Genomic DNA, 19,346 nt, shown 5'->3' with positions numbered 1-19,346 from the left:
ATTTTACAGATTTTCCTCAGTTGAGATTAAGAAACAGTTCATTCTTCTTATATCAGACATTTCCTGTTTCCAGCAACGTAAAATAGCGGTGTCAATACTCCCAGTGTGCTTCAGAAAAAACTTAAAGTCATTAAAAAAAGAATATTAACATCATTGGATCCGAGATGTAACCTTGTGGATCACAATTGAAAACAATGATCTCATCAGACAAACAATCGCCATATAAAACCATCTGTAATCTTCCACACTAATATATCTTCATTTAACTCTGTCCCTCAAACACCGTAACTTTGTATTTATTCAACAATTATCCTTTGATTAACTGTATCAAGTGTTTTATTTGAGTGTAAAAGGACTACACTAACTATTTTTCTGTTATTGACTTTTTTATTAATTTTATCATCTGTGAATAAAGGAGCTGTCACCTCCGTTGAACTACATTGTTTAAATCGGTACTGAATACGTCCTAGAAGTTTATTTCCTAAGATATTCAGATAGTTGTTGATAAACAATTCTCTCAATGGTTTTCGATACTGCTGGGATATCCGATTACCCGATATAGGGTGATAATTTGCAATTATTATCCTGTCAACGTTTGTATAAAGGTAAAAATTTGGTGCATTGGGTGTGTTGGGTATACACTTGTTGTTAGTGAAATAATGATGGTGCGGGTAAGAGGTTTTACAAAGAACGGTAGTTTCCACTGTTTGAACGCCCTCATATTCATCTTTAGGTTAAAATGGCTTCGCGTGACATTAAAAATCGAAGCTCACTTCATCTTTGATCAAATTGATAGCTTTGTATTACCTACTCTTTGAAGACTGTGTAAGCAAAATAGAGGTCGAGACAACATTATGTACTACATAACTTATAGATACAACCAATTTTACCTGTTTTAATTGCAGTGGTTTGACAGGCGTGTATCAATTGGTCGATTGATATACTATTTTATAACTTACGAACAAATTATACAGAGGTCATGTACGAAACACAAACAAAAAAAGCAGAATGAGCAGTAAAATTTTGGCGAGATAAAAGTTTTACACCTTGTTTTTCAACAAATTTCTTTTCACGGGGTCTATACGAAGGATATTCGATCAAAAACATGATTTTTACAGAACAAAGGGACAGAACAAACTTTCAAAAACATATATACAAGGAAAGATGAGGTAATGTTTTTCCTGCCTTTAAATCACCATCTAAAATGATGACTCTTTTGTTTAAATTGTCAATTTTGAAGTATTCTCTTGATGTTTCAGGATAACCTAATCGATATTCGTCCATTTTCTTGTTATAACAATACTGAATACCATTGATAAGTAAGTGAGAAAGTATTTAAATACGTAACTGATGAACTGTTTCAGCAGCTGAATTTAGAATTTCTTTAACTAAAACAAAGTGCCAAGAAATCGCAATGATTGACGAAATAAAAGGTCTATAGGTAAACAAAAAAGCAACAAATCGTTGGAGCGATAATTACATAACATCCGTTTTAACATATCTTTTAACTTATTTGGACAACACTATTTGATGAAAAATTGATTTAGAATTTCGTTGAGCTTCAAAAATAAGTTCTATCACCAACGAAGTCAGCCTAATTAAAAAAACATGAAACCACTATGAACAAAAACAGTTGTGCAATTTTTAGGAAAGTAGAATCAAAAAACATGTTTAAAAAAGATTTACAACAAACTTAAAATTGTTTCTAAATAATAACTAAAAATTGCATCTAAATTTTACTTTTACAAACCAGGACCAGCGAAGCAAGGATGTCCCAGCTATTTTTGCAACTCGTAAAGATACTGAATAGACGATTTCAAAAATTATGCAGCTGTTATGAATGTTTCGTTTACAATTTGCGCGAGCGAAATAAACCGAATCTAATAAAAAAACGAAGTCAGCCAGCGAAACATTTTATTTCACCTTAACAGAATAAAGAGGTCAAATAATAGCAAATATTTTTATCTCTCTGAAAATACGAGCAGTAAATGCAAAAAAATACAAAAATCGCTGGTCCTAATGATGAACAAATATGGAATTTCTTCTACGCAAATTTCAGAAATTCGCTAAAAATATCTTATTTACATTCCCCTTATTGTACACACGATTCTACTGTGATGATAAATTACATAATGCAACCATTCTTGTGTGCGTGTGATTAGCGAAAATTCGAATACAAATCAAACGAATCCAAGTATTCTTGAAGTGCTCGGAAACAAAACTCGTATTGATCCTAAAGGAAGAAAGATATAGCATATAAAAAACACAAAAATATAGCAAGAAAATATATAATTATCTTTCTCTAAATTAAAACCTTCATTTCTTACTCATAACCTCATTTTCTTAATTAATGTCCTCCCTAAAAGAACACACACAATGCGCAACGCAAAGCATGTCATGGTTAATTTATTTTCTGATTTGTACTTGTCGAATATTCTAACAATCTTAAAAAAGTAAAAATGTTACTCTGAATTTCTGTCACAAAACACCACAGCAGTTTTAAATTCTGGACCTTTTGAAGGTGAGCAAAAAAACCATGCAACCAAATAACAACACTACAGATTTTGGCATTGTATACCAGATTTTTGTGTACCAGTCTTAAAAAACCAGAATAATTTGAAATTAAACGTTTTTGTTAAATATTCTTTGACTTATTAAGAGTGCTTTTCCAATTGCAGATGGTGCGTGTAATACAACGTTCAGATTAGAACTTCTCCTACTCTGTCTCACATAAATGTTAAGATCAGGGTGTGTAATCTTTAACAACTGCCAAGCCCAGAAATTACAAGCCGGCACGTACGTTCTTGTAAAATATGTTGGTAAAAAATCAGTTTAGAATTCTTTCTGTTTACCAACATTTTAATCACACATGAATAAACACCAAGTTAACCACATTAATCACCATGTCACTTCTTTAATACTTCAATATAATGTATTCTTACCGGTGTTTGCACCATACCAGGGCGCTGCTGTCGCATCTTTTTGACAGTTTGATATAAATCAATCACGCCTTCTGTTTTGACCCTTTCAATCAGATTTGTTAGAGCTATAAATACCCCAGTTCGACCAACTCCAGCGCTGAAGAAACAAAAGACAAGATTCTATATATTTCTCGTTCTTTTACGTTTGCTTTCAAATACGCAGAAGGTATATGAACAAACAGAGCACTCGCACACCTGCAATGTACCGTTATTATCTTGTTGTCAATCGAGCTATTCCATTTCTGAACTTGACCAATCAACTCGATCATTCCAGTGCCGGATGAAGGTGAACCAGTTTCGGGCCAAGTTGTGTAGTGAAATTGTTTCACATCTCTAGATGTACTAGCCTAAAATAAAACAATGAAGATTACAGCCTCATCCCACGAGTTTTTAAGTTTTTTGACATTATTTAGTTTAACTAACTACAGATAAGAATCTGATTGCCTGACCCCTACAACTACTGGTTGATGCACACTAGCTTAGTGTTTGACGAATATGGGCTGTATGTGACAGAAGAGGACTGTTAGATATTGCAGTAGCGAGCAGTATGTGACAGAAAAGGGTGAAACTTGACAGAAGTGGACTGGATGTGGGGAAAGTGCACAATCAAATGTAACATGAGTTTTTTACAAGAGCTCATGTTACTCAACTCCAAAAATATCTGATATGAAATTGCAGACGAATCTCGAGAGGACGCTCGTACACTACGTTTCTGAATCTGAACTTAAATTTGAATAACCATTACTAATGCACTTTGTTGTGTTGGACTAATAAAAGATACTGTTTAAAATTGTCAAAAGTATATAGAACAATACTCTATAAGATGTTACTAAATGAAACACCATTTCTGTTATTCTATAATTTATGGAGACATTTTAGGTCGTAAATTTGGTTCAGAACGTTGACGACCGCGAATACAACAATATCAAAAACACAGCACGTAAGGATTTCAAAATATATTTGAATTTAATTGGTTTGAAATGCAGGAGACGTATTGTAAAACAAGCGAGATGTCGTGAGTACAAGACCTTCTGGATTCATTATTTTTGAAGCACTTGGGAAGCTTATCTACAGGGTTACTTTCATTGACAAATTGTACATATGCTCTGTAGTTCCTATTATATCGTGAATCAATGTTTTGTTCAAGGGCAGCGCCATTATGGGGACTGGGGGGGGGGTTTAGTCCCCCCCACTTTTTTGCTAAGTTACAATTCTTTATTTTCTGCCAATAAGTGTCTCTATCACTGCATGAAAATTGATGTTATCCAACCAGTGAATCTGCAACCTATCTCGCTAAATATAGCCGTTTTACGTGTTTTAGGACTCTTTGCGTTGGATTCTAGGGCCTTCACCCCTGGACACTACCAGGGGGTTTACAGGAACCCAGCTGTTTTGGCAACTCGCTTTGCTCGTTGATTGTTACCAAAAATCTTAAAATCTACCACAATGTCTTACCCCCCCCCAGTTTGGAAATTGTGGCGCCTCCCTTGCTGTTTTATCTTCCATGTTGATGGCAATGGCAATGGACAACGATGGAACTGACATATTCCATGCGTTGTTAGTAAATTACCGCACGCAGCATATTGTTTTTGTTTGCAGCTTGCATTGTTGGCGACTGCAGATAGGGTCTTGCTTACTGTCTGGCATTCTGGCAATACACGCTTTCTATTAGCTTAATTATATCCTTATACCACTCGCCAGTCATATTCGGATTTCCGGTCAGTTAAAATTGTCTATAACATAACTGGTAGCCTAAATATAAAGTAAATTAGCTTACATCTGTATTAGTTAGTTTCAATTCACGAACAACATGATCGCCATACGTGGTTACTGATCCAAGTTCGACTATGAATGCATCTGATTTAAGTGAAGTTACCGGAGGCCAATAAGGATGAACTTTGAACTATAGTATTAAACAAGTATAGATAAATTTTAGACAAAATAAATCAATTTAACCAAATGGGTATTAAATATTTTTTTAACCTTTGTGGGGAGAATTAAAAGCTTTTCTCCGCTTTCTGTTATCATAACGATAGTAATCATTCACTAGATTAATATTTGGGAATTGTGCGAGGAACCGTAGTCGCTGGGAAGCTTTATGGGAGATGACATTAATTGGATAATTTGTGGTATTTGAGAAAATAAAAAGTAAACTATACATAATCTTATTGTTTGACATCTATATTCACAAAATATCTACCTGTATATGCAAGTATTTGTTTGACTGCAATATGGATCTTATTGTCTGGGATTCGCAAAAAGTTATTTTTTCAAAAACTCCAAATAGTATACATTTGCGTGGGCTTCGTCTAGGCGAAATAACGAACCAAATTTCTTTCGCAAAATTAAAAAACCTTGTTAAAGAATTAGGGGTAGAATTAGACAGCCAAACAGATAGCTGAATATCAAAAGCTGCGTCACCCACCTTCTCATCTTTTTCCTCATTCGTCAACATAACGATGGTGGCACAATTTTGCTCCCAAATCATACGCCAAAAATCACCAACTGTATTCTCTAAAGGGGTTTGAGTAGCGATAAAATAATTTTTAGTCGCGTAACTGTCAACATAGTTCGCGTTAATGTAGTCGCTACCGTCGACGCCTGGTCGTTGCGTCAATTTTACTCTTGTGTCGTCAAATGGGTACAGCGTCCTAAAGCGATTTTTTGCTTGATTAGAACTTTTGTTGGCTTCTTGAAAGTTTTCTCTCTTGTGTGTTTTAGCCAACTTAACAAATTCATCCATCAGAGCAGTCATTCCTAAATATTAAGATGGATAATTACGCATTTAATAAATTTCTCATGCGACGAAGTGTTATATTTTAATACTCACCCGTCCGTGTGTCAACTTCGGATAACTTCTTGACGTGTTCTCTCAAAGCGTTTGCCTCGATTTCCGTATCACCAGACTCTAAGTAGTCCAGTAGAGCAACATGAATAAAGATGTACTGATCTTCTGTTTGAACCATCAAGCATCGTTGCTCCCTAGTAACAATTGACCACTAATTTTAACTAACGATCACCAGAAAGTTTTGACTACATACAATTTACCTACTGACGTAAACATATACCATCAATAATATCATCTGAGATATTGAAAATACAAACCTAATTTAAACTAATGCAAACATAATATTTTTTACCTTATGTTGCTAACATTGGAAAATATAGAGACTTCTTTATACTTTTTAATATTCTTGATCTGAGTGTCGATTGTAATGTAAGTTCCAGTTCTACCTACACCAGCTGAGCAATGCACAATCTGAAAAGAACATTCTTTACCGGTTATTCTTTTAATTTTCTACAAAAACAAACTATGTGATGGGCAACTTCTTTAAAAAGTTGCGTTGGTTCTCTTCACTGCAGTCACAACAAAATCTACAGGCGCATTATTTTTAAAAAAACAAACAGCGTGACAAACTTTAACTTACAATTGGCCCTTGTGAAAGTCCCTTCCAATTATTGACCTTCCGTAGAAAAGACAACAAAGCTAACGGATCATCAGGAACTCCAAAATCAGGCCATGCAGTAAAATGAAACTGTTTGACAATTCGTTCGATGGCTTGTCCCGTTCGAGTCACGTGAAAGGTCCGCACCACGTGGTCAGGAAAATCGAGCACTTCTGTTGCAGTTATAACTATGTCCTTTAAAGTTAAACTACTGTTGTCTGGCCAATATTGTGCGCATTTTATGCGACCCCTTTCTTCAAGTTGAGTCAGCTAGAAAGTTACATCAAAACTGTTTGAATATATAACAGCATACATCATTTTAAGTTGCAATTGCTATAGGATAGAACATATGAAAGAAATAATCTAATGCATTATGCATTACATCAATTGACTCTCACCATGAGTATCGATGTTACGTCATTTTCCCAAACCATCCTCCAGAAATCAAACAACGTTTCTGGTAAAGGACCTTGCGCAGCAATGTATTCGTTTTCTCGTTCGAAGCCTAACAAACAATCATTGTCAATTTCAAAGTTGTTATTTAGAGAGGATATCAAAACACATTGCTTTTTTAAAGTATGTGCCTGAATTAAAAATACCTGAGATGAAGTTGGCATTAATGAAGTCACTGTGAGGATCGTCATCCACTATTGACAGTATAACACGTGTGTCATCGTACGAAGGAACATTGTGATATCGATTTTTGATGTTGTTCTCCTCGTTACGAGATTGATTGTACGAATGCACAAGTTCTCGACTAATCATCGAATATTCTTGAGAAAACTCATAGTTACTGTTTGCTTTTAGCATATTCACATGAGCTTCAAAACGGCTGATGGCTACTGGAATTCTTGGATCTATTAAAACCCAGAAATATTAGAACTTCTTACGTTTATTGCTACAGGTTGTATTCTAGTTTATTTAAAGAAGCGTAACGTGACGAATAATTTGTATTAGTTGGCAAACTTTGTCAAAACACGTCTTGCATTTTCACGGCTGTTGTAAAGTTAATGAATTATTGTCCTTAATACGCGCTACATCGTTTTTTAACTACAAGAAAAACTTTATTGCAACTTACCTCGATCGTTCGAAAGTTGGTCTTGTGCGTTCTTTCTCTTTTTCTCTTTCATCTCGACATCACCATTACTTGATCTTCTTGATCTTACAAACAATATGATGATGATAATCAAACAGATTGCAATAAGGATACCAACGATGATACCAACAATCATTGCAACATCTAAGAAGTAAACACAAAAACCCGACGGTTGAAAGGAATAGTTTTCTTTTGGGAAGTGACCAGACAATTTGATGGTTGACATTTTCGGTGTAAAAACGTGCGTGATTTTAAGTTCAAGAAAAGAGCTATCCAGTGTGACACTTAACAAACCAAAGCGCTTTTAAAGACGCTTACGTTGGACTAGCTAAATTTATTAATACCATTTTTTCAGTCTGCATTGTGCTACACTAAAGTTGGAGGTTTAAATCAAATTCGGTCAACACTGTATATATATCACAGTTATTTACAAGACAACCCCCATTCACCCATCGTCTAAAAGACCCTTCACTATGTGCTATATAATTTACAAATATAACCATTTCCACCTGTTTTACTTTCAGCAGTTTTAACTGGTGTATACCATTTTGTCGATTGATATAAATTGTCATTAACATACGCACGAACAAAAACAACATATGTTGTGTCTTTTTCCAATTCACCATTGTTGGGAACTAGAAAATAAAATATATGAAGTTTTAAAGGGTTTACATTTCCTCTCTCTTCATATTATGGTTGATTTAAACTTACTGCCAAGTGCTCGTCTTTTTCTTTTGGTTGTCTGTCCTCCTCCAACAGTGAACAACTGGTTGTCCACCACCTTGTAAAGACGTCCAACAACAAAAGTTTTAATTTCGTTGTTCTTTATATCTTGAGGATTTTTAGAATATAAAGAATTAGTTCGTTTCACTGCAATTACGTCATAATGACTAAATAAACAAAAAACAAACTTGTGGCACATCTTTTGAAAGCGAATCAAGAAAAAATAAACATCTAACAATAACCCAAGCATGCTTTGAAAACCACCATCATGTAATCAATCTAAACGAAAGGTGATTGGTACTTACGCAATTTTACCATTGGTCTCCTTGAATTTTAAAATGTTTATCGCAAAGCTAGTCTCCTCAATTCTATCAGCAGGTGGATCAGGCAAATCTTTATCAAGAGGTGGTGGTGCTACAAGGAATAAATACGTAACCCACAGATAGAGTAATTTTTTTTATTTTTTTTTTGAATGCAACAACCATTTTATTTAATTTTTTTAAAGAACAACTTAAGAGCTCCAACTACAAGAACAAACATGTTGATAGTTGAGATAGATGGGAGAAAGAACAGCAATTAAAGACAAACATTATTCCAGAAAGGTCTAAAATTTTATGCGACAGGGCAGGAAAAGTCACAAAACGTCGCATACATTTTAAACTACTTGTGTAGGATTTCTATTACTATGGCTTAGGTTCAAGAATAAGCATTCTCCGCATAAAAACCGTCGGCGCTGGCGTTAACCAGCGTTTTTACCAGACAGGAAATAATCCTGATTTTAATTAGTGTTAATTACCACCTAGTAAGAATCATAATTAAGTCACTTCCTTACGGTAATAGAAGTCCGTCATTGTTATACATTACGTGCAGAAGAAATGCAAGATGTATGTGTTCAAAATTGTAAAGATTGGTAAAGAAATTTTGGGCAGACTACCCAAAATATCGTTAAAACTTCTTTTATGTACGCACACAAATTCAAATGCATGATGTTTTTATTATTGTAAATGCACAGAAGTTTAACTTTAAAACATTCGTGTGACCATAAACCGACCGCAGTTACTTCTTTTTATTAAAAGAAACTTCTTTATAAATATCTTCTTTTTGTACTGGATTTTATAAAACGATAAGGCACATTTGCAGTTAATATAATTTCATTTTTACCAATCTTAAACAGGTCTTACCGTCAGCAAGTGTTTGCCTTATAATACTTGTCTTTCTCGAAAACAATCTGTTGAAAACTGTTATTATCACCGTGTAATTACGAAATGGCTGCAAGTTGTTGAATGTACATGATAACTTTGTTACATTCATGCACTCGTTGACATCATTTTCTGTATTTTCTGACGAAAGTCGATATTTAACCTACGGAACGAAAGAAAATCCTTTTTTAGCAAGGAGCTCAAAAATAAAAATCCAAAAAGTACTTCATACCAATTCATAAAACTTAGACAAATAATAATAAAAATAATTAATGCTTACTGTATAACCATGCAGCATCCCATAAATATGTTTTGGGCGTTTCCATGTCACGCTTATAGAATTTTTTTTTATAGTTGAAGATACAATTCGCACCTCATTTGGTACTAAATCGAAAAAATATTGTCAAAAACTCTTGTAAGTGAATATGTTATGTAAATTTTTATAATTTCCATTTAAAAAGCTTGTTAATATGCATAACTATTGTCTCATATATTACGAACAAACCTCCTTCCAATGTTACTATTTGATGTTGACTAGCATTTGGACCAAAAGCAGCTGAGTTTCTTGCACGAACTGATACATTGTAGCCGTTGTATAATCCTATCCAAAAAAATTTGGAATCACATATAAAGGTGCGAGTTATGATACATAAACAAGTGGGAAAGCCTTATCACAATTGTTGTGCCCACCACAAATGATCCAACACAGAGTATCTTACCACAGGTTTAACTATTTCAATCTAAATAAAACTGTAAATACATTACATAACATTGTAATGCATGTTTACCTAATCCTTTTAATGTGAATACTGTGACAGTACCAACATCAGTGCAATTCTCAATAGAGTTTACAACTTTAAGACCATCATTAGTATCTTGTATGTAACACAATTTGTAATTTGTTATCAAACCATTCGAAGGATTAGGTTTTTTCCATGATAATGTAATTTCTTGTGCTCGAGATATGGTGTCATGGCCAAATTGTAGTGGCTTTGTTGGAACTGAAATTAAAACATAAAAATCTTGTCGAAAAGCTGTACATAACAAAACTTTGTCAACTTTAGTGGAAATAAAATTGTAACATCTGTGTATCTACATTCATACCTCCTTCTTCCGTTAATATTTGATGTAAAGTAGCCTTTGGACCGAATCCAGCTGAGTTTTTTGCACTGACTGATACATTGTAGCCATTGTAAAAACCTAAATGATATGATCTTTGTACTGTAACCATAAAATGGTTAATTTTATTAAAGTAGATCTGTTATGAATGCATGTCACTTTTCTTCCTGTGCGCTTGTGGGTAGCACGCCTCCAGCGTCCCTCGAGAATTGTTACGTTTGTATAAAGAGAAGCAGTTTGACGATAATTATATTTATAATTTTGTTCTTAACGGTTGTAACAACCAACAACAACAACGAATCTTCTCGCATTTTATAGTCCCTCGACCTATCTCACTTTGCAATTCCACCCTGCCACACTTTGTAATCCCTTAAAGATGATGAGCAGAAATAAAAAAAAAGGAGTCAATGAACTCTGATAACATTATCAACCATATATCGGTTGCTTCTCAAACAAAAATGCAAAATTGCGCAGTAATTATTGTAAGGATACATACATATATAAATCTCGTTTTTTACTCTTATAAGATTTTTACCATGTTTTCAACTAAGAAAAAAATACCAAATGCTTAGTGTTCTCGTTAACAAATTGTTTATGCCGGCTGCATTACCAGTTATATAGGTGAAACTCGAGACACCTATTAACCAGTATTGCTTAGCATTTGGCTACTGAAAAACAGTGACATATTTTTAAGCATTTGTGTAACGATGCTAATTACAAAACTGTTTATATTGCATCTACTTTTTTCTCGGTGCTTCTCTGGTTTTTACCTAATCTACCGTATCTTATTGTATTGATTTGTACTGGCTTCTATTCACTTAGTTCTTCTTTTCTTACGATTAGTATTATCTTGGAGGAAAGAATACGGAAGGAGAAACAACTCTTTTAATTCTATTGAAACACTGCGTGAGGTTCTAGCAGGTGTCTGTATAGAAACTTAATTTGAAATTTTGGCGGTTGTGTGACTAAACTATTCGTGAATAACAATTCGCAACTATGATTGGTTATAAAAACAATAAGTTAATTTGATGATGAATTTGATAATATTATCAAAACAAGAAGCCATATTGAAATCGGTAAAATTTCTATTGTTTTTATGTTAACATAATTAGCGAAGAAGCACATGCTCGACACTTTTGTAAACAAAAAGAAAAAGTTTATATCTCGTTTTAAAACGACGTTCTGTTATAAGAAGTTATTTCTTTAGTTAGAATAAACATTAATCCAGCACACATTTTGTCGGCACTCGTCCGGCGCATATCTATCTATATTGTTTTTCATGATCAAAGTGGTATACTCAAGCCTGCAAAAATAGGTTAATATCATGGTTAAACGCTTATTTCCAAACGTAATGTTGAAGTTTTTAAAGGGACTGTCCGGTAAAAAAATAAGTTTTATTATATCAACTAATATGTACTTATTACTAAAGAATATCTGCATCTTTTAAAACATAATATATTAATACGCTTATGTAAGTTGTTTTCTTTTTTTCAATTCCCTCGTGAAGCATCACCTTTGGATCGCCATTTTGTTTGAATAATTCAGCATGAATGAGAGGCTAAACACACATGTTTCCCCTGACGTAGCACAATGGTGAGAAAATCAAAACAAAACGCGCTAGCCCGTTAAAGGATAGACCGGAACAAAAAATCTTATTGATTTATTTTATTTTCGTTTATTATTTTTTAAGTCAGTTAATACCCCCGTGTAGCATATATTCGGAAATGTGTTATAAATAATTTATCAGATTTCACAGGTTCTGTTATTATTCGCTAAAGGCGCTTCGCTGAAGATAAAATTTAAAGATCAAAATGTAAAAGAGGCCGCTTCATTACTCACAAGCAATGGAAAAAGAAGGCTTTATCAGATGTATCCAAGAACTTCAAGAAGACATGGAACTTCCAATACGTGTGATTTCCACTGATAGGCATCCCTCCATAAAGAAGCTAATGAGGACCGACCCAAGATTTACAAAAATTATTCATCAGTTCGATCCTTGGCACATTGGGAAGGGACTCGTTAAAAAGTTAATAAAGGCTTCAAAAAAGAAAGGTATGTTACTTTTGTTGTAGAGTGATTAAGATCTCAATGTGCGAATTTTATTAAATTATTTCTTCATAGACTTAAACATACTTGCAAGCTGGGCACCTGCAGTGGTCAACCACCTGTACTGGTCAATCCATAATTGTAATGGTAGTGGAAAAGAGTTAGTTGAAAGATTTACGTCGATAATTCACCACTCTGTCAACAGACATACCTTTACCTTTACCTTAAAAAACAGATTCTTATACGAAAAAAATGTGTATGACTTTTGTAAATATGTACAAGTAGTGTATATAATAACTATTCGTCTTCTATCTCCGCTATCCAAGAAAAATCCATTTCAACCAGTTCTCCCCCTTCTGCGTCACCCTTAAACCCAGTGTATCGTCCATCTACACTAGGATACTCCTCCCTGATCTTACAAACTGCACACGCTGGTATGACACGTCGTACACCTCGCCCAAGTTTGTTGTGGATAAACCAGCAAAACTGTCGATAAGCACCGTAACGGTACGTCCTAAAATTTTTAGCAAAATAAGTTAAGTCAATCGTCGAATTTTTAGTAACGCGGGAGAGATTAAATAGATTACCTATTTGGTACATGGTCACGCTCAGGTAAACCGCGACTTTCCCGGTCATATAGCGCGACTAACGCTGTCCATAACACATCTTTCAACAACACGATGTAGTTAAAATGTGGATGCTGTGTGATGCATTCCTGATCTTAAAATAATTATCATGAAGTTAGAAAAAAGTCTGGAAATATAAACTCCCCTTATTATTTTTGGAAATATATAAAAATAAATCGCTACCATTAAGATTGAAGTATTTTATGGCATCGATTTCAACACAGCAAACACACTCTTTCTCTGTCGGCATCCTCTCACATTTACCACAACGACACCAATCAGTAACAGGCTTACACAATCTAGGATTTTGCTGAGGATCGAAGTCTGCCTGATCATCAAAAGCATCATTAAAAACCCGCCTAGGCTGTGAAGCTATTTCGGAATCTGATCTTTCTGGTTCATACTGAAATCCTAATACCGTGAAATTTTTGTTCGACGAAGACATATTAATAATCGTATTTCATAATTTGTAGAGAAGAGTTTAAAATTAAAAGTTTTTTTAAATAAGTTTCTAAACAGTTAACTTCTAGGGGGGTTCATATTTGTACTGAAAACGCTACACACTTTCGCTACATAGTCTGTTTCTCACCACTGTTCTACGTCACATGCATAATTACGCATATTAAATTTTTAACCCAGGCCGTTTTGCGCGCATTTGCAGCAACAAGACGAAGCCATGCTTTAACAACATCTACGATAAAAAGGTTTGTTTATATATGTGATTAAGTGAATAATATCAAAAAAGAAAGGTATTTTCTATGTCATAATTTTAAATTACAAATAATATTTTAAAATAATTTTTCACCGGACAGTCCCTTTAACAGTAATGTTTACCAACTTATATTAGGCACACTTTCCATACAATAATCACGTGCCTGCAGCGTGTTGCAGTCAGATTTCAATAGAAAAAAGTTAGCCTCTTTTAAAGGAGAATATGGAATTTGATCATTTTTTCGCGAAAAAAACTCGGTCGAGCACCTCACGCACTGACTCTTTTGAAATTAAAAACAATAGAAAATTCAATACATTTGAAGCGTACAGAAATGAAGTTGTTTCTCCTTCCGTATTCTTTCCTCCAAGGTATTATGTACCATATAGTATGACTTTTTTTAGCTAATTCTAACATTTTATTGTAAGTATTCTTTTAATTATAAAGCACCCTTGTGATTAGTGGTACATACAGTGATTACTCACATAGGAATTAAGCTTATATATAACTTCTAACTTAAAAGAGTTCTACTTGTCCTGATTATGACATTGCAAAATGTCAAATCTAGTTGACAAAATATATTGCAACATGAAACTTAGGTTCTGACAAGAGTAGGTTCTGACAGTTTTAGTTACTAATAAACTTTATCCTACTGAAAATAATTAGAAAAATGCTTAACTGCAGAATTGCTCGTTATTCTATTTCGCTGCCAGATATCTAAAAGACATGTTACCATATCTACCATATTAATAACCCTATAACAACTGTTTATGAGGGCAATACCGGAGAATATTGCCCGACGTCAAAGTATTGCCCGATTTTGTGAGGGCAATACGTGACAGAGGTCAATATTAAAAGGCATTGCCCGAAATAAACAATTATTATATGGATTATTATCCGGATACTGCATTTTACGACCATAAATATAACATTACAAGCAGGGCGTAGAAACCATGTCTTTATAGAAACTATTCCCATATGGAACGTACATTCGAACTAACTAATATGTTTGTTTTAAATCGAATATCGTGTAAACATCACAGGTTTTTATTGTAGCTGCAACATAGAATTCTTGAAAATATAAAAGTAAGTTTCACTTATTTTTCGCGTTTTGTTTACATTTTCCGTGTTTATTTACTTTTAATGCTACCATATTTAAACTTTAAAGACGGTTGCTATGGTAGCGGAAAATACCGTGGAATATTGCCCGCTATGACGTAAGTTCTAACCAATCACATTGCGCAATATTCAGAAACACACGCTTTCTTCCGGGATGAAATTCTCTAAAAAGCTTTACCAGTTTGAGGACTCTAATCTGAATTAGATTTGGTTGCCCTGATTGAGTTTCAATTAATTAAGGCTATATGGTTACTCTCAAAATAACAAGCAACAGTTTTTAGATTCTTAATTAAAAGTGTGTTTGTTTTCCTTATAAACTTTCCCCACCCCTCTTTATATCTTCCTTTCTTCTTTTCTTTTACGTAATAAATTCAAAAAGACACTTAAAATATCATTACAAAACAATACCTACTTACCTAACCCTTTTAATGTGAATGTGGTAACATTGCCAACATCAGTGCAATTCTCAAAAGAGTTTTCCATTTTGACTCCATCATTAGTATCTTGTATGTAACACAATTTGTAAGTTATTATGAAACCATTCGAAGGATTAGGTTTTAACCATGATAATGCAATTTCTTGCGGTAGAGATATGTTTTCTTGAAGTTTTCGTGGAATCGTTGGAGCTGCACAAGAAACAATACAAATAGACTATGGTAAAGCAGACAATACTTGATTTCAAGAATGCAAAAATGTTGTATGAACATTTTCGCAGTAATTATAAAGCATAAATTTCTTAAAAAAAATAACAACACTTACGAGCATCTCCTGTCGTTATACTTATAAATTCACTAAAATCTCCTGCTCCAATAACATTCACAGCTTGTACCCTTACTTGATAATTTACTGCTGGTTTCAACTCTGATATATTGTACATCAGGTTTGTTAAATCTGTTATATTTTTGGATATATCTTTACCGTCTCCTTGGTATTGTAAGGTATAATATGTTATCGGTTTATTTCCTGTGTATGCTGGTGGTGTTATTGAAACTGTGATCGATGTTGTTGTCTTTGAGGAGAATTTTAAAGTTGGAGCATCTGGTTTATCTAAAACGTATATTTCAATTACCAAACATAGTGCTCTTATATTTCATAAGCACAATGTGAAAATATTTTTTTGGTTTTGTGAAGTCTGGTTATAAAAAGGCGTAGGATTTAACTGACTAACTTTATGACTTGGCATATAATATTTTCAAGCATAATTTCAAAACACAAAAGACAAAAAATTGTCCTTTTTAGATGCTTACGTTAAAGGCTAAAGAAAATGAATTGACTTTATACACTTGTTGGCTAATTTTATGTGACGAAAAGATGATTGTGCTGGATGAGGGAAAGAGTAGGAGAAACAACTTATTTTAAAGCAGTTGATGTCTATTTTAAATCTGTATTGTTTTCAGATTGTTCAGATAAGTTTTTAATTACTGTGCTGTGAAAAATTTGATCTTTAACTTGTTGCATTTTTTAGTTGCATTGAACACAGATGTTATGTAAAGAAACTTCCAAGTTATATTTTGTAAAGAATATAATGTAACCAAAACCAAAACCCCAAATTAAAGCAGAATCCAAGAACGCATGGGGAAATATAACTAGAGTCTTTAAATTTAAGGAGAAGAACAATGAAAAAATGCGTCACTTGAACTTTGATGACGTCGTCTAAATACACCCTAAGACGCACTTTGTCTAAACCAAATAACAAGATTAACCTGGAAGAACAAAGCATGTTGTTTACGAAATCCCGTGCAAAGATTGTGATGCAGTGTATATAGGCGAAACAAAAAGAAAGTTTAAGCAACGAGTACCAGAACATATGCGCGCAGTGAGAAACGGAGATGTAAAGAAAAACAAAATTGTGGACCACAGCTGGAGGAGAAGTCATCAGTTTAATTGGGATGAGAAGAAAATGATTGACAGAGAATCCAGAACAACGGCCAGAAAAGATTAAAGCAACCATCAACAGTGTAGCACGTAACAAACACATAAACAGCATCTCGTATCAACTTTCTGAGATTTCGTTACCAGCCCTACAGAAGATGTAGTTTCCTACATCTAGGTCCGAAAATGTTAATTACCGTAATTAACTGTAATTATCATCTCGTTTCTGATTGGTTAATTTTTATGAATTTCAATCCTCTGCAATTATATAAATACATGCTCAATATCATATTACTTTGTCGGATAAACTTTCCACAGTAATACTTAAATAAGTATTATGGTTTGAATGCTTTTTTTAATGCCATCATACGCACACACAGAGGAAGCCTGTTAATATAACGAACTAGTTTATAAACCCGCGGAAAAATCTACTTAAGTCAAATTCAAACTGAAAACGCAATTCTTGCGGCGCGGGCACGTCGCCGTATGACTTTCTCATTTTTTGTTAACATTAAATTTAAGAATACTTCGTTTTGATTTTGTATATAATAAAGAGAAACAGGTGATTCCAGAATAACAGTAAAAATGCTCATTGCAGCACGCAGGAACGCAAAAAGGAAGGGTAAGTTTGGTTTCGATCCAAAATTCCCGCAACGTTATGCACAACGAAAGGAATTATGCATCATGAGCGGCTACTGTATATAGTGAAAGTATTGTGCGAAGCATAATTTATATTTTCAGTATGATCTATGCATTTTTCTCTATATAAAAATTTCCATTATAAAAAGCGAAATAAATGATGTAGAAATTTTATATAAGGAGAAAGATTATGTAAAAAGAAAATTTAAGGCAGGTATGGCCATTAAAAAATATTAGGCCATTATTGAATAAAAAAGAGGGAGATGAAAACATTTTATAACAAATTTTATGATTTTTAATTAGTCTGTAGAGTAAGTATGTAAACTTTACTTTTTAACAGTTTTTACTATTTAAGTGTAGTTTATGTTTTTAGCTATTAGTTTTTTGATGATGTGACATAGTTGGAAATATAATTAATTAAAAAAAAATATTTTCCCTTAAAACCCAATCAAAAGTACTAAACAAAATTAATTGTGATATTCTGACGGGACGGATCCGTAATAACCATGGTCTAAGCTGATGAAGTCGTGAAGTGGCAAGTGAATAGTAAAAATGCATGTTTTTTGGCAAGGTAAATGGTTATTTGAGAAGCTTTGTACTCTTTTTCCTTAAGTTTTTTTACACTTATTGCCTTAAAACACACCATGTTATAAAAATATTTTATCAATATAAGCCATAGCCTCGGGTTAACCCAAGCCATGTGAGGGAAATTGGGAAGATGGCACACTGTGTGGGCCGTTGGATGTTGCCGGGAGTTGTCTAGTAGAGCACGGGCTCTAATTGGGTCTGCGTAGCTCAAAATGAGCATTAAATACTATAGGACTCTCCATCTACGCCATGGCCCCTCCTGGAAATAATAGACAGGGTATATCCCTCGATATTTGTGAGGCTAGCCATGTAAAATATGCACATCTATCCATCTATCTATCTTGAGTGATAACAAGTTTGTGTAAAGTTTTCATGCTTAAAAGCGACAGCTTAACTAGCTATCTAGCTACAAGATGTTTGCTTTAGACACATAGCCACTCTTTCTTATTGCTCGCTAAATGTATTACTTTACCAGTTGTATGCAATAGCTAACTGTTATTATAATTATTTATGGCTATAGTATTAAATTTCCTAGCGAGTGTTTGTCAAGAGTTATGTCTCCCAATTGATTTTGATTATGGTGTTAGGCTTCTAAGCATGAAATATGAATGATGTAGCTAGCCACAAAAGCTGAAGCGCATACATAAGTTTCAAAGACCAGTTAAACTTATGAGTTATATTCATGTGATTACTCTCAATAATTTCGAGGGAAATACCCTCGCAGTTGTTTCATGGAAAAAACACAAAAACGACTCTAGAGTGCTTAAAAATTATTGTTATGGTTCAAAATCACAACCAGTTGGGCACGATTCGAACGATCTCCTGACTGAGCTACCGATCTCCTAACCGCACCGTATATAAATGACCAATCAAGACTCTTCTTTTTTTTAGATAAGCCCTATATCAAAATATATAACGTGACCAAAACAAATTAGCCCTTACTTAGAAATTAGCCTCTGCTTGTTCTTTAAAGGTAAACTCGTTTATTTTTAAAAAGAATTCCACATCGTTTAATCCCGGTAAGATTTTTGGTGTTGGCAACAAAAAAACACACTTTTCATTAAAAGTTGATATGGAAGGTTTTTACATTGATGTAATAAAAAAGAGCCAAAAAATATGAGCAGTAATCTTAGTTCCTGAATTTTGGCGTTTTTATAAACACCGAATAGCCATTGCTGACAGC

At 33.8% G+C, this 19,346-nt stretch overlaps 1 protein-coding gene across 3 annotated transcripts in view; it reads right to left on the bottom strand.

Annotated features, from left to right (window-relative positions):
• Positions 1-1,348: 1,348 nt before the first annotated feature.
• LOC130630287 (receptor-type tyrosine-protein phosphatase S-like) overlaps positions 1,349-19,346 on the bottom strand; it is a 53,827-nt gene continuing 35,829 nt past the window's right edge. For all 3 annotated transcript variants that reach the window (XM_057443722.1, XM_057443724.1, XM_057443723.1), the window contains exons 11-31: positions 15,824-16,111; positions 15,481-15,690; positions 10,550-10,645; positions 10,234-10,446; positions 9,951-10,046; positions 9,726-9,829; positions 9,428-9,608; positions 8,552-8,660; positions 8,235-8,413; positions 8,033-8,158; positions 7,506-7,667; positions 7,027-7,284; positions 6,826-6,932; positions 6,410-6,697; positions 6,122-6,240; positions 5,812-5,963; positions 5,407-5,738; positions 4,759-4,884; positions 3,177-3,328; positions 2,943-3,078; positions 1,349-2,233 (exon numbers count right to left, since the gene is read on the bottom strand). In XM_057443722.1, the coding sequence (XP_057299705.1) occupies positions 2,159-2,233; positions 2,943-3,078; positions 3,177-3,328; positions 4,759-4,884; positions 5,407-5,738; positions 5,812-5,963; positions 6,122-6,240; positions 6,410-6,697; positions 6,826-6,932; positions 7,027-7,284; positions 7,506-7,667; positions 8,033-8,158; positions 8,235-8,413; positions 8,552-8,660; positions 9,428-9,608; positions 9,726-9,829; positions 9,951-10,046; positions 10,234-10,446; positions 10,550-10,645; positions 15,481-15,690; positions 15,824-16,111 (3,509 nt within the window). In that variant the 3' untranslated portion in view covers positions 1,349-2,158. The remainder of the gene's footprint in view (positions 2,234-2,942; positions 3,079-3,176; positions 3,329-4,758; positions 4,885-5,406; positions 5,739-5,811; positions 5,964-6,121; positions 6,241-6,409; positions 6,698-6,825; positions 6,933-7,026; positions 7,285-7,505; positions 7,668-8,032; positions 8,159-8,234; positions 8,414-8,551; positions 8,661-9,427; positions 9,609-9,725; positions 9,830-9,950; positions 10,047-10,233; positions 10,447-10,549; positions 10,646-15,480; positions 15,691-15,823; positions 16,112-19,346) is intronic.

Source organism: Hydractinia symbiolongicarpus, chromosome 2 (assembly GCF_029227915.1).
Source record: "Hydractinia symbiolongicarpus strain clone_291-10 chromosome 2, HSymV2.1, whole genome shotgun sequence".
Lineage (NCBI taxonomy): Eukaryota > Metazoa > Cnidaria > Hydrozoa > Anthoathecata > Hydractiniidae > Hydractinia > Hydractinia symbiolongicarpus.
The sequence above is the reverse complement of the archived record's forward strand: the minus strand, read 5'-3'. Positions and strand labels throughout refer to the sequence as shown.